This window comes from Ictalurus furcatus, chromosome 1 (genome assembly GCF_023375685.1).
Source record: "Ictalurus furcatus strain D&B chromosome 1, Billie_1.0, whole genome shotgun sequence".
NCBI classification, from domain to species: Eukaryota; Metazoa; Chordata; class Actinopteri; order Siluriformes; family Ictaluridae; genus Ictalurus; species Ictalurus furcatus.
This window is the reverse complement of record NC_071255.1, coordinates 3,435,715-3,450,110: the sequence shown is the minus strand read 5'-3', so window position 1 is coordinate 3,450,110 and position 14,396 is coordinate 3,435,715. Positions and strand designations below refer to the sequence as shown.

The following is a 14,396-nucleotide window of genomic DNA, read 5'->3' as shown; positions in this document are numbered from 1 at the left end:
CCAACATGTTATTACTATTTTTAATTAATTTTATTACAGAATTATTTTTTAGAAGCATAATTTAAATCCATAGTGCACTTGTTAATCAAGTTATATTCTAAGTGTGTATTGAGTTAGATGAATCCTGAGTCTTATTGAACAGAAGGCCCAATTGTTCTTCTGTGTCAGCCCGTACCTTTCTGTACAGCAGGCATGAAATCTAAAACTATAAAACACTTTCTAACAAGTGACATTCTAAATGTGTAAATTAGGAACCTTGTGTTTGTCTAAAGCAGCTTCACGCTATGGCAATAAAATAGCAATTAGACACTCACCAGAACTGGGTTTCCAACCAAAGCCCTTTAAGCTTGCAAATCAGCATCAAAAGAAAAGATAAGACTTCCAGGAGGAAGGGTACCAGGCTGAGGCTATAGGGTGAATCATGGGACAAAGTAAAAACCCTGTTCTGGTAAAAGATTTAAGAAAATACAACTGAAAACGCATGTGCCACATATGTACGCACACACACACACACACACACACACACACACACACACACATAGAGAGAGAGAACACTCAGGCTCAGTTTACTAATAGAGAGGGGGACGGACAGCTTATTAAAAGTGTAGTTCTCCTTTATTTACATTTGACCATTTCTAAGCTTGAAGGCCTAATGGATTGTCAATGAGTAAAAAAAAAGGCTAGATGCCTGGAAAACAAAACAAAAAAGTCTTAAAATACATAATTTTAAAGACAAAAAAATGTTAGAAAATAGACGTAAATAGGAGGTAAAAAAATTAAATAAAAATCACCTTCCCAAAAACAGCACAAAAAAATGTATACACAAAAACCCCATAACATGTATTATTATTATTATTATTATTATTATTATAATTATTATTATTATTATTATTTTACAGTTAAAAATAATGCCCCCCCTCCCCTTCAGTATCAGAAATTGTCCACTAGCTTTAAAACCACCACCATAAATAATGTTCCCCATTCCATAACATTCAATGTCACTCTGAAGGGATAAAATGTCGATAAACAAATTGCTGTGGTAAAAGAGGAATAAATAAATGCAATTTTTAATAATAATAATCATTACATTTAATTAAAGGAATATAGTATAAGTGCCAAATCCAATGAACAGTGATTAGAACCTGCTTAGGGAGTGCAGGCAGAACCAGTCTTATTTATACCCCTCTCATATCTAGTGTCGGGTGTTCCCTTTATTATTGAGGTGTGTGGTATCATCATGCCAAGATCTAAAGAGTTCTTTAAGGCCTACAGAAAAAAAAGGTTGTGGATGGCTATGAGCCTGTAAGGGATTTAAAAAGATCTCCAAATTATTTGAAACACATCATTCCACTGTGAAAAAAAATTACTTTTAAGCCAACTGTTGGGAAAATGTTTGTTTTTTGGGGTGTGTCTGAGATGTTTTCTGTTGGAAATGACAGGTTCTGTGTTATTGTACCCATCACAGGACTGGGATATGCTGCTTCATCTTGAACCCACGTTTTCTCTCATAAAAACAAAACAGACAGACTTTCAAAGAGAGGCGTGATTTACAGTTCTCCACGTAGTCTGAGATTCAGGATTTTCTCTTCATTTTAATCAGATCCGAAGTAAATAGTAACTTGCTACTTGAGTAGTCTTCTCATTGTATACTTTATTACTCTTACTTAAGTAATTATTAACAGTACTACTTTTACTGTTTCTTAAGTAATTATTTTTTATAAGTAGTTTTACTTGTACTCGAGTTAAATTTTTGGCTACTCTACCCACCTCTGCTAAAAAGAATATTAGAGAAAGATGACAGTTTGCCAATGAGCATATAGACCACAGATGGCCCGTGGTGACTTTTGATTTGGCCCGCCATGCCATATGTGAGGAGAAGGGGCGGGGAATGGGGGGGGGGTCATTGACACTGATCTTCATTTCTAATTTAACATAACATTTTTTATTTTTATTTTTGAGCTACAAAAAATGTAAATTGAAATTAAATGTAGAGAGTATAAGCGAATTTGACTTTTATTTCATGTACTTGCATACTTCAAGGCCTGTGTGCTTTGCGACAGTCAAACAGGTAATAATGGAGAGATCCAGGCAGTGGCACACAGACAAGAGGAAATTTAAAAAGGTTTGGCAAGATGATTTTTTATTTACTGAAATCAATTCAAAGGCAGTATGTCTAGTTTGCAAGCAGTCAGTTGCTGTTTTGAAAGAGTACAATATCCGTCGTCATTATGAAACAAAACATTCTTCAGCTTTCTCAAAGGACAGTGGTGAGGCGCGAAAACAGAAGGCTAACGGGCTGCTTGCTAAACAGCGATCTGAGCAGAGCACGCTGCTACGTCCTTCGTCAGCTCAAGAAAGTGCCACACGGGCCAGCTATCAGATTTCAGCACTAATTGCTAAAAGTGGAAGAGACTTCGCTGCTGGAGAGTTCGTCAAAGAGTGTCTTGCAGTGGCTGTAGAAGCAGTGTGCTCTTCTCAGATACGCATGTTCTCGCAAATCAGCTTGTCAAGGAATACTGTTAACCGACGCATAGAGGACATGGCCCAAGACATCGGCGAGCAAATCAAGGCTAAACAACTGCCTTTCAATAGCTTGCGACAAAAGCACCAATATATCTGATTCCACACAGCTGTTGGTATTTCTATGTGGTGTAAATGAAAATTTTGAAGTGACACAAGAGCTGTCTTGCATTGAGACTCTTTCAGCTACTACTAAAGGATCTTTTTTTTCGCTGTTGAGAGAGTGTTAAAAAAGAATGAATTAAAGTGGGAGAATATGGCTGGCATTACAACTGATGGAGCCCTGGCGATGGTAGGGAGGAAATCTGGCCTTGCTACATTGGTGTCTCAGAAAATCAGTGAATGTGGAGGGAAATTAGTAAAGTACCACTGTATTTTACATCAAGAACAGCTATGTGCCAAATCCATTGGGCTTGTGGATGTGATGCGTGACGTTGTCAAAATTGTGAATGATATACGCTCCAAGGCGCTCTCTCACCGGCAGTTCAAGGTACTGTTGGATGAGATGGATGCGCAATCTGGTGATGTGTTGTACCACCAGGAGGTTAGATGGCTGAGCCGAGGAAAAGTTCTCAGGAGATTTTTTGATCTGCGTGATGAGATCAGAGCGTTTCAGGAAAGCAAGATTTGTAGTATTCAAGTGTGCATGGATAAGAAATGGCTTTCTGACCTGGCTTTCCTGGTGGACGTCACAGAGCTGCTCAATGTTTTAAATGTTCAGCTCCGGGAAAAGACCAGATTATCACCCAGCTTTTTGATCATGTCAGAGCCTTCAATCAAAAACTACTGCTGCTCAGAAGACATCTCTCACCAGGTAACATTCACAATTATAATATTCACAATAGTTTTATGTGCAGTTATTATTATTATTAATACTTATATTTAGTTTGCATTTATATCCAGTGGTGTCAGCTTTGGTTTTTTGTATTAATCAAGCTGATAAAATTTGTGTCAAAGTTCTCTTAAATGATCATGGATTAATTTTCTTGTTTTGTCAGTTATTTATTCTATTTGCCTCCCTCTGTTTTTACATGCCTGCTTTTCACTTCTTTCACTCCCAGTCTCACACTGTTCCTCTCTCTCTCTCATCCCCATGTCCAGGAAATTTAGCCCATTTCCCCTGTTTAAAGAGGCAGGCATGATGAAAGAGAAGGTACCCGAGTATGGTGCTGTTCTCAGCAACCTTATCCAGGAGTTCGATAGTCGCTTTGAAGACTTCAGACACAATGCTACTGACTTTGAGATGTTTGCTCAACCCTTCACCATCAGTGTGGACACAGTCAGTGATGATCTTCAGATGGAACTAATTGAGCTTCAGTGTGATTCAGAACTCAAACACAAGTTCAGGTCCCTTCCCTTGACAGACTTCTACAAATGTGTCCCAGCAAACAGGTACCTAAAGATGTGCAAACAGGCACAAGTGATGCTGTCTCTGTTTGGCAGTGAATGTTTGGCAGTGAACACCTCTTTGAGCAGACTTTCAGTCTGATGAACTTGAACAAGTGTAAACTGAGAAGCAAACTAACTGACTCTCACCTACATAATATCCTGACATTGTCAGTAAGTCAGCTGCAGCCCAATTTGGAAAAACTTTTGAAAAATAAGGACCAGCTTCATGTTTCTTATTAGAAGTCGCTGATATTGCAGGAATATGTCTGTATTGCTTATAGCTTGAATATTTGTATTAGGAATTGAACATGCTGTACTATAAATGGGATTGTTTCTATGTTTTCATTATACTATAAGTTTCATTGAACTATAAACTCTGGGAAAAAAAAACTGCATTAGTTAAGCATATTACAGATTAATGTTTCCTATTTATTTAATTATTTGTAAATATTATGAAATCATAAATGAGGATAACCATGACAACTTTAATTTTTATATAATACAGTTTGGTATAATGCAACGTTAACTTTCGGCCTACGGCCCTCAATCAGGTTTGGTTTGTGGCCCTTCATAGTAAAAAGTTTGGGCACCTCTGATATAGACAAAGACCGGGCCTTTTGGAATAATGTGCTCTGGACAGACAGAGCAGAGATAGAGTTATTTGGCCATAGTAACAACAGACATGTTTGGTACAGAACAAAGACAGATTTTCAGGAGAAGTACCTCATACCAACTGTGAAGCACGGTGGTGGAAATGTTATGGTTTAGGGTTGCTTCGCTGCCTCAGGAACTGGACAGCTTACATTCATTGATTCAACTATTAATTCTGCATCATATCAAAGAGTGCCTGAAGATAATGTGAGGCCGTCTGCCCGAAAGTAGAAGTTGAACCGAAAGTGGACCTTTCAACCGGATAATGATCCTAAGCACACTCGCAAATCCACCAAGAAATGTCTCAAAAAGAAGAAACGTTAGATTATGGAACGGCCTAGTCAAAGCCCGGATTTGAATCCTATTGAAATGTTGTGGGGGAATTTGAAACGGGCAGAACATGCAAGAAAACCCACAAACATCTTGCAACTAAAAGAATATTGCATGGAAAAGTTATGCAAAACACCTACAAGAAGTTATTTCTGCTAAAGGAGGCAAAACTAGCTTCTGAGGCCAAGGGTGTACTTATTTTTTTCCACAGAAGAATATCACATTGATTAATATTTTTCTTGAATAAATGATTGAAAAAAGTTCATTTTATTTTGTTTAATTGTGGTTTTGTTCAAATACATCAACTTTATTAATAGGCCATGTTTCAAAGGTGCATGAGTAAAAATAATATTACAAAACGAGTTAGACAGGTTATGAAACTTATAGCTACTCCTAGTGATTAAAAGTAATCCTGCAACTTGTCAAGAACAAATGAGCAAAAAAGATGTTAAATGGCATTAAAAGTTCCTAATTTTGTCTTGTAAATAATCTGATGAAAGATGTATAAATCCCATAAAACAAAATGAAATCATTTATGAAGAGCACATGACACAAATTACAATAATAACTCAGAAAGGACAAAAGCAGATTACTGGAGTTAGTGCATCTCAGATTTCATTTATTCAGAAGTACAAAGTCTTCATTGTTTAAGTCGGTCGAGTCAAGTCGTGCTAGAGGTTTGAAGGAATGTAAAAACTGCCTTCAGGTAGGTAGGTGCAGTTTTTGTCAAAATATAATTGGCTGACAACCGATATAAAGCGAATCGGTTTTATTTTCTCTGTCGCAGTCGCAAAGACAAAATAACGGGGGAAGTGGTGAGTGTCTTCTAAAGTTTTTGCAACTTTAACGGGCTTTTTTTTTTTATATAAATAATATAATTATGACTAGACTCGTGAGTTTGTAAGAGTCAGTTTAGTAAATTGCTAAAGTTAGCCTTGTTTTTAAATGTATCTGTCTATAACTTTGGTGGTAAAGGGTGAGGTTATCTAAAGTATTGCTAGTTAGTGTACATTACATAGAAACTGAGTAAAATCAATGTTTATTGCTATAAGGGGTCAAGAGACAAGTGACACAATGAGCCACATAGTATACATATTAGAAAAATATAGCTGATGTTAGCCAAGCTTACCATGTGCCTTATTTTTATTTTCCATGATGTTAGCTATACATATTCGTAGCAGCTTATACTACATGCTTAAAACACGACAAATAACGTCAGGAGGCCGTATTAAATATTTTCTCACAGTCGTGTGCTTCACCTCAGCTTTGTGTATTTGTGTTTGAGCCAGTGTTACATGGTTGTTAAGCCTTCACGCTCCAGTGTCAAAATTCAACCAAACAATGATTTCTAATGTTGTGTTACCTACACAAACCATGTGTGTATATAATATAAAATAACAGCGCCATTCATAGATGTAGAAAAAACAGCAGTTTGTATAGTGTATATTGTGCAACTGTGACTTTATATTGGATTACTGCAAATATCTGTCATTAACTACTACTACTACTAATAATAATAATGGTAATAATCCTACTGTACTCACACTGAATTTCTCTCATTTTTCAGGTTTTCTGGAGGCGCACGTACATGTCACTGCTGTATATTAACATTTTTTTGAAGTTTTATATTTTTCCTAAGCCTATACAATGCTTTTATAACATTTTTCATTTGAAAATGTCCAAAAAATTTTTTAAGTGTGTTGAAAAGTTGAAGTCTATATCACACGGTTCTAACGTTCTTCATTCGGATAATAGCTCATATCCGCCTTGGCTTACGAGGGAAATTATTGAGAATACACACACATACACACACACACACATACACACACACATAGACACATACACACACACACATTCACACACACACACACACATATACACACACACGCATATATACACACACACGCATACACACACACACACACACACACACACACACACACACACACACACACCAGGGCTCTATGGTAACAATTACAAAAATTTAGGAGCACGGTTGAAGTTTAGTTTGTTTTTTTGTTTTTTTAGAGATGGTAACATTAATGTGCCACAATATAACACACAAGTAGCATGAGAAAACTTGAGCTGGACAATTATGACAGAATTTGGAACATAGTGTGAGCCATGACACATTAATTTACCTTTTGATAAACTAATTTTAATATTTTCAGTTAATTTTACAGACTGTAAAATTTCACTTTCATTGCCAGCGGTTTAGACATTAATGGCTGTGTGTTGAGTTATTTTGAGGGGACAGCAAATTTACACTGTTACACAAGCTGTACACTCACTACTTTACACTGTAGCAAAGTGTCATTTCTTCAGTGTTGTCACATGAAAAGATATAATCAAATATTTACAAAAATGTGAGGGGTGTACTCACTTTTGTGAGATACTGTATATAAAGCTACACCATTAGACATTTTCCACTGTCATGGTTCTGGGCTGGAGTCAGTTCTTGAACCGCTCTGTGTATATTGTGTAGATATCTGAATAATCTCATATAGGATGTGATTGGGTGAGTTCATTTACCCGTCAGATGCAAAGTGCTTTAGTTTAATGGTGTTCATTACTGATGCACCGATTAGGATTTTTACGACCGAAACCGATCCAAATACCAATCTTTTTTTGTTTAAACTTTAATCAGGAAGTCTATCATAAACAGTTAAATGTAAGCTCTCTGCTCATGGTCACTGTTAATTGAGTTCAAATAATAGCAATGAGAAATACTGTTGGTTAATTGAAAACTAAACAAGCATAAAATATTTATTTTTAAATATTTTAAACAATAAAGAGTCCTAATTAAAAGTAGACTAACACAAACATGACCCATATTAGGAAAAAGGCTAATAGCATTCTAAGGAAATAGCAAACTAAACTTAATGTCAAAATGATATTAAATGCAACCCATAGTAATTAAACATTATTTAATTTCTCATTTTATTTCTATTATATTTCTATTATAAGTTATTATAATATCTATTTTTTTATATTAAATGATTTATTTATAACTAAGCACATTTTCTGTCTTTACATTTTATTAGTTTTATTTTTGTTTGTTTATCAGTTTTAGATTGGTTCCCCCAGTACGGTGTACATCTCTGCTGATAATATTATGTTTTTGGGGGGGGTTAAATCAAAACATGGAAACTGGAGTTGACTTTTCTAGTGATATCTGGCAACCGTGAGTTTAAATGAAGTGAATTAGAGTTCATGAAGGAGAGCAGCAGTGTACTGTATGTTTACAGACTGAACAGTTGCTACTCTTGATTAGAATTGGTGAGGAATTATTTAATAAATAAATTTGAATTAAACCCACCTTGTTGCGTTAACATTATTATTAATTTACCGCTGTGTCTACACGAGCAGGTGCAAGTTCAGGTCATTTTGTGTGATCAATAAAAGATGGCGGTTTGTGAGATTGGGAAGTCGAAGCAGATGATGTTCAGTGTTACTCGTCATCATAATGGCTTTTCTGCAGTATTTACACACTTGTTTGGTTGACTGAGGTGATGAAAAGCAGTGTGAAAGTAACTGTTGCTCGGTGTAGATGCATTTTGGAGTTTTTATTCCGATTGCATTACACAACTCCGAACAGGTCACTCGCACCGGTGCGAATAATTATTTATTCACAGTCGCAAATGCGAATGAAATGGTCGCACTGTAGAGCCTTGCTGATCACTGCTGAACCGGATATATTTTGTTCAGAGCAGGGCCGTAACCACCACAGACACTGAAGGGGACACGTCCCACCCAATAATCAGATATGGATAATAAGATGAAAGGCTTGCCTGGGGGTAGAGAGTGAGTAAACATGAAATATAACAACCATCTAATCTAACTTGTTTTTGTATTCTTATACTCACTGACCTTACTGTAGTTATTTTGTTCCCAAGTACAAAGGTCTTGCATTGTATATATAAATAATGTCTATATAAATATTTGGGCCTTTATTACATAGAGAACTAAAAAGGACCATTACATTTGTGACCCCACCCCTACCAAATGGTTTGGTCCTCCCAAATGTTCAGGGTGTGGTTATGGCCTTGGTTCAGAACTGGCAACTTTCCATTCAGTGACTTAATGCCTCAACCACAGAGCTTTGCTTGTAAGTATAGCCAGAAGTTTTTTAAACGCCCTACCTGATAGACCTTACTAAACATCCATGGACTATGCTTTGGATCTTCTGACCATCTCTCTAGAAACTCTCCTTCCAGGACATCCTTTCCTCAAGCCAAGCTTGACCACTATGCTCTTGCGTCAATTTTGGTTGGCCTCCTTTGATGCTGTTGTTCTCCTGAGCCACCTCAACTATGCAATATGCATAGTTCCACAATGGTGTTCATAATTTTCCACATTCTGACCGTTGCTTGCATTGAGGAGAAATGTTTGCCTAGACAACATGTACCTTGTAGAAATTCAATTTTGGCTTCTTGCTCTTCAGAATTGCAATGTCACCACCTTCTTTTACCAGGATGTGGTGTCCTTGCCTAAACTCGCAACTCTTATCAGATACTACTCTGTACATTGGTTTTATTTATACAGCAGTTGTTACTTTGCTTCCTGCTGAATTCAATCCCTTGCCTCTTGAATCTTGTGGGAACTGCTCTTTCATTATCGCTGCCCTTGTAGGCATGACAGGCTGAGTAGACATCTAATAATCATGAGTAGATCATTCTAATAATGATCAAGCCGAATAAATAATGTGCAAGTTTGAATGAGCACCATAAGGTGACCTGCCAAATTGGTGTGGTTTTCAGTGCATTATGTGTTATTGATGCTACTGATAATTATGATGCTGATTAATTAATTAACAAATGATACAATTCTCTCTCTCTGTTTTAGAGCAATGGATGAAAACAGAACCTCTTGTACCTCCATCCCAGACTATCCCACCACAGACTTTGATTATGACAACTGCACAGGTGACTACAAGCTTGACAAAATAATATCTGCTATTATCTTTTGGGAACAGCAGGGGGCAGCAGTTTACCATCCAATTCTACATTACATTTACATTTATTCACTTAGCAGACGCTTTTATCCAAAGCGACTTACAAATGAGAAAGTTCTCCCTCAATCAGCATACGTTTTTATGATGTTGCATTTTGATAGTTCTATAAATATCTGTTTTTGTTTTGTGTATAGTGCTGAACTGTAAAGAAATTAGGACTTGGTCACTGATGCCATATAGTCCGTCTTCATTTAGTATTCTGTAGTAGAACTTGGCATTGGTGTGTACTTTGCTTTGAAATGCCTATATTAATCAAAGCATTGTAAAGTTAGTCTTTTTCTACATCAGAACAGTTAAAGAGATAGGATTTTAGAGATAATTTGATTATCTCAAATGAGAGATTATTATTTTGGTAATCAAACTCTTTCTTTATCACTACAATACAGGCAACTATTCGAACTATTCGGATTTTGGCATTGAGATGTGTGATCCAGATAAAAGGCAAGAGTTGACCATCATGGCTGTCCAGAGCACAGTCTTCCTCATCACCTTCTTCCTTGGTTTAATTGGGAATAGTTTGGTGATTGCCACATTCACCAAGTATCGTCGCCTCCGTCTGCGGTGCATGACCGACGTCTTCCTCTTCTATCTTGCCATTTCCGACCTGCTGCTGCTCCTGACTTTGCCACTGGAAGCCAGTGAAACCTTCATTGGCTTCTGGGCATTAGGAAACGTGATGTGCACGCTAAACTATGGCCTCTGTGCCATTAACACTTATGGTGGCTTGTTGTTGCAAGTGTGCATCGGCATAGATCACTACCTGCTTGTAGTACGAGCCAGGACCGCTCAGGCACTACGTCAAAGTATGTTATGCTACAGTATATTGTCTGCGATTGCCGTGGCAGTGACCTCTATTGTCCTCAGCCTGCCAGAGCTCTTGTTCACTTCTGTGAATGAAATTTCGTTGAGGTGTGAGTACGTAGGGTACGAGGGTGACAGAGGGAGGGTGAAGATGTGTGCACGTGTGGCAAAGATTACAGGTTTATGCGTGCCATGTTTTGCCATGCTGGTGTGTTACAGCACCATCGGCCGCGTGTTGATGCAGGGCCGGGGAAAATGCTTTCGCAGACAGAAGACACTGCGACTCATAGTAGCACTGATAGTGCTCTTCCTGTTGTTTCAGCTGCCATACGCCATGGTGCTGTCTTTCCGATTGTTCACATCCAGTTATTCATGTAAAATGTGGTCTGACATTCACCTGGCCGAGGATGTCACCCGCAGTCTTGCTTATGTCCGTTGCTGCCTCAACCCACTGCTCTATGCTCTTGTGGGAGTAAGATTCCGGGGTGATGTGATGAGGTTGCTCCATGATTGTGGTTGCATCTGTTCTTGTCTGTCACAAATAACAAGAAACCTGCACTATGGAAGCTCAATGAGTGCCTCGTCTCCTCCTCCTACTAGTACGATAATGCCCTTCTCTGATGTTTATTCACCTGAAATCATACCTGACAATGCCAAGATCGAAAATCCTGAAGGTATGCCACTGACTGGGGCCAAAGAGTCATATCCACCCAACATATTTTTCCCTTCTACTTTCCCAAACTCACAGAAACCTGGGGACATTGTTTTTTCAACATATACCTGCCAGTGAACTCTTCTTTTTGACTATATGTAACTTTTTGTATAGGCTATGTAAATATTAAAACTCATTGGGGTATGCTCTTTTAGGGAAATAATCAATCAATGATGGGGTTACTGTTTCTACCATGAAGTTGATTATTTTCCTATAACAGCACATCTCCAAGTGTTTTATACCACAGCAATGTGTCAATGTTCGCAAGACAATTTAATTCTTATAAAGTTTAACTTGTGTTATAACCGCTGTAAGCCATCATTCTTTCATCAGCCTTCTGTCGTCAAGACTTTCCCATGGCACAAAATTCTGTTACGTTATGGGCTGACATGGGAGACTCCTTCTATAAATGTCACCTTGTACAAAACATAATTCATATATATATATATATATATATATATATATATATATATAATTTTTTGGCTTAAATCCAATCATACAAGTCCATATGTAAGTTGTTAATATAGAAAGGATAAGCACATTAATATAAACTTTTGATATGCCTTGCAGCTGGAACTAATGTCAGAGCTGCTGTTATAGGAAATGAATCAACACTTTCAGACCAATCAGAATTGACTCCCCAGCCACTGTGGTATAAAACATTTTAGCAGAGATCGTGTTTCTGTTTCTTCCATTGTAAATAATGTATTAAAATTTAATGCATCATTTATTTTCATTTATATAGTGGAAAACTAATATAACAAGGTCTAGTTATTTGTCATACATTTCAGCCTTATCTCTAATATTTAATGCAGCTTTTTACATTTTTTTATTCATCTTTTTAAATTGAGACCAGATGTAATACTGCTATTACTTATTAATGTTGTAGCCTAATAATTCAGAGTGAGTGGTGAACGTGCTCCTTGTCAATGGTTCTGGAACGAGTTGTCATTTAGAATGAATTTAAAACCATTAAAACACATATACTACACAAATACATTAGTATCTTTTTTAAATAAGGAACCAAGAAGCGTGGTTCTCTTTAAATAAAACCTCATACTGCTTTCCCTAATTAGCCAACAATTCTGCCTGCTGCATTTGTGAAATGCTATAAGCCAATTAACAAAGAAATAAAAGCACTGCTTGTGGTTTCAAGGGTCAAATGTAGTGTTATCCCAGTCTATTAAGGACATTTCCAGTTCAAGTTGACACAAAGGAGATTCACAGAAACCCAGATATAGATTTAGATCTCTGATGAGCAAGCCATAAGCGAATATCAAAGAAAAACTCCATGAGAAGAAAGAAACCTTTAGAGGAACTATGCAAAAGGGACTTAGCAGACGCTTTTATCCAAAGCGACTTATAAATGAGAAAGTTCTCCCTCAATCAGCATACGTTTTTATGATGTTGCATTTTGATAGTTCTATAAATATCTGTTTTTGTTTTGTGTATAGTGCTGAACTGTAAAGAAATTAGGACTTGGTCACTGATGCCATATAGTCCGTCTTCATTTAGTATTCTGTAGTAGAACTTGGCATTGGTGTGTACTTTGCTTTGAAATGCCTATATTAATCAAAGCATTGTAAAGTTAGTCTTTTTCTACATCAGAACAGTTAAAGAGATAGGATTTTAGAGATAATTTGATTATCTCAAATGAGAGATTATTATTTTGGTAATCAAACTCTTTCTTTATCACTACAATACAGGCAACTATTCGAACTATTCGGATTTTGGCATTGAGATGTGTGATCCAGATAAAAGGCAAGAGTTGACCATCATGGCTGTCCAGAGCACGGTCTTCCTCATCACCTTCTTCCTTGATTCCTTGGAACCGTTTAGGTGACACCAGATAGTGGGATTATAAATCATTACAGTAGACAGGTTTTTATTGAAGACACACAGTACTAAGTAGGAACAGTAGAGGGCATAACTGCACCAATTGCACCAAAAATAATGTCACCTATGCTATGTATTTTACACTGGAAAACTGTCAACCCCATCAACACAGATTTCTCATCAACATAACCTATTAAACCTCAGTAAACATATTCAAATATTAGGCTTAAATGTGTACAATAATATCTTGGCTATTTATTGGAGACAAACAGCAGTTTATTCTTGAAATTTCCACTGACAGAATACATTAGGTCCAATTTGACACTATTGATAGATCAAATATTTATATATTGAAATCTGGAGAAAACCCCAAAAACATAAATACGTATTAAAAACATAAATACGTATTAGTTTCACATTTAAGAAGGTAATCTATTTTAATGCATTACTAATTTAGATATAATTGTAGTCATATTTTGGTTGGAGGACACATAGGCCCAAACCTTGTTTCGTCTACTAATAAAAACAAAACTGAAAAAAGTCACAGTTTGGTGATTATTTCAGAGAAGGAAGATTCATAAAAATGGATCTATATCAAATGCAAAGAAATTCCCATCCATCCATCAATCCAGCTTCCATACCACTTATCCTATACAGGGTTGCAGGGAAGCCTGGAGCCTACATGCAAAGTAATTATTAACCATATTTAGTGGTTACGCTAAAAATGATAGAAAATCCCCCCCCCCCCCCCAACCTTCACTCAAATGTAGAGCTTTTAAAAAGATCCGTGTAGAGCCCAACAGCAACATTTTTCCAAAGTGTATTTTGAACTACAACCTATATAGTAAGCAAAAAATCCAAAGAAACCATTGAAGAACCCTTTTCTCAGAGTATCATTGATTTTTGTAGAGCATTAACGTCTGAAAGCAGACACTAAACAGAAATTATAAATTACGGGAGCGCTGTCGAGCCGGCAATGGAGTAGGTTGGGTTTAGTTTGGGCTCCTAACTTAAAACAACTTCTGGGTTTTTTTAAGTTAATAAGTGTTTTTCATAGTTAAATGCTAGCAAACCCTGTTTCGAACATAGTTTCTTAAGTTAAATGTACATATATTTGCGTGAAGTTGGCGGCAAATTTGCGGA

The 14,396-nt window shown here is 36.8% G+C and overlaps 1 protein-coding gene across 1 annotated transcript; it reads left to right on the top strand.

Annotated features, from left to right (window-relative positions):
- The first annotated feature begins 9,111 nt into the window (after nt 1–9,111).
- On the top strand, nt 9,112–11,495 carry LOC128615914 (C-C chemokine receptor type 7-like). The gene is made up of 2 exons (XM_053638316.1): nt 9,112–9,815; nt 10,291–11,495. The coding sequence occupies exons 1-2, from the start codon at nt 9,740–9,742 to the stop codon at nt 11,493–11,495; spliced, it is 1,281 nt and encodes a 426-aa protein (XP_053494291.1). The 5' UTR covers nt 9,112–9,739.
- Nucleotides 11,496–14,396: the final 2,901 nt, after the last annotated feature.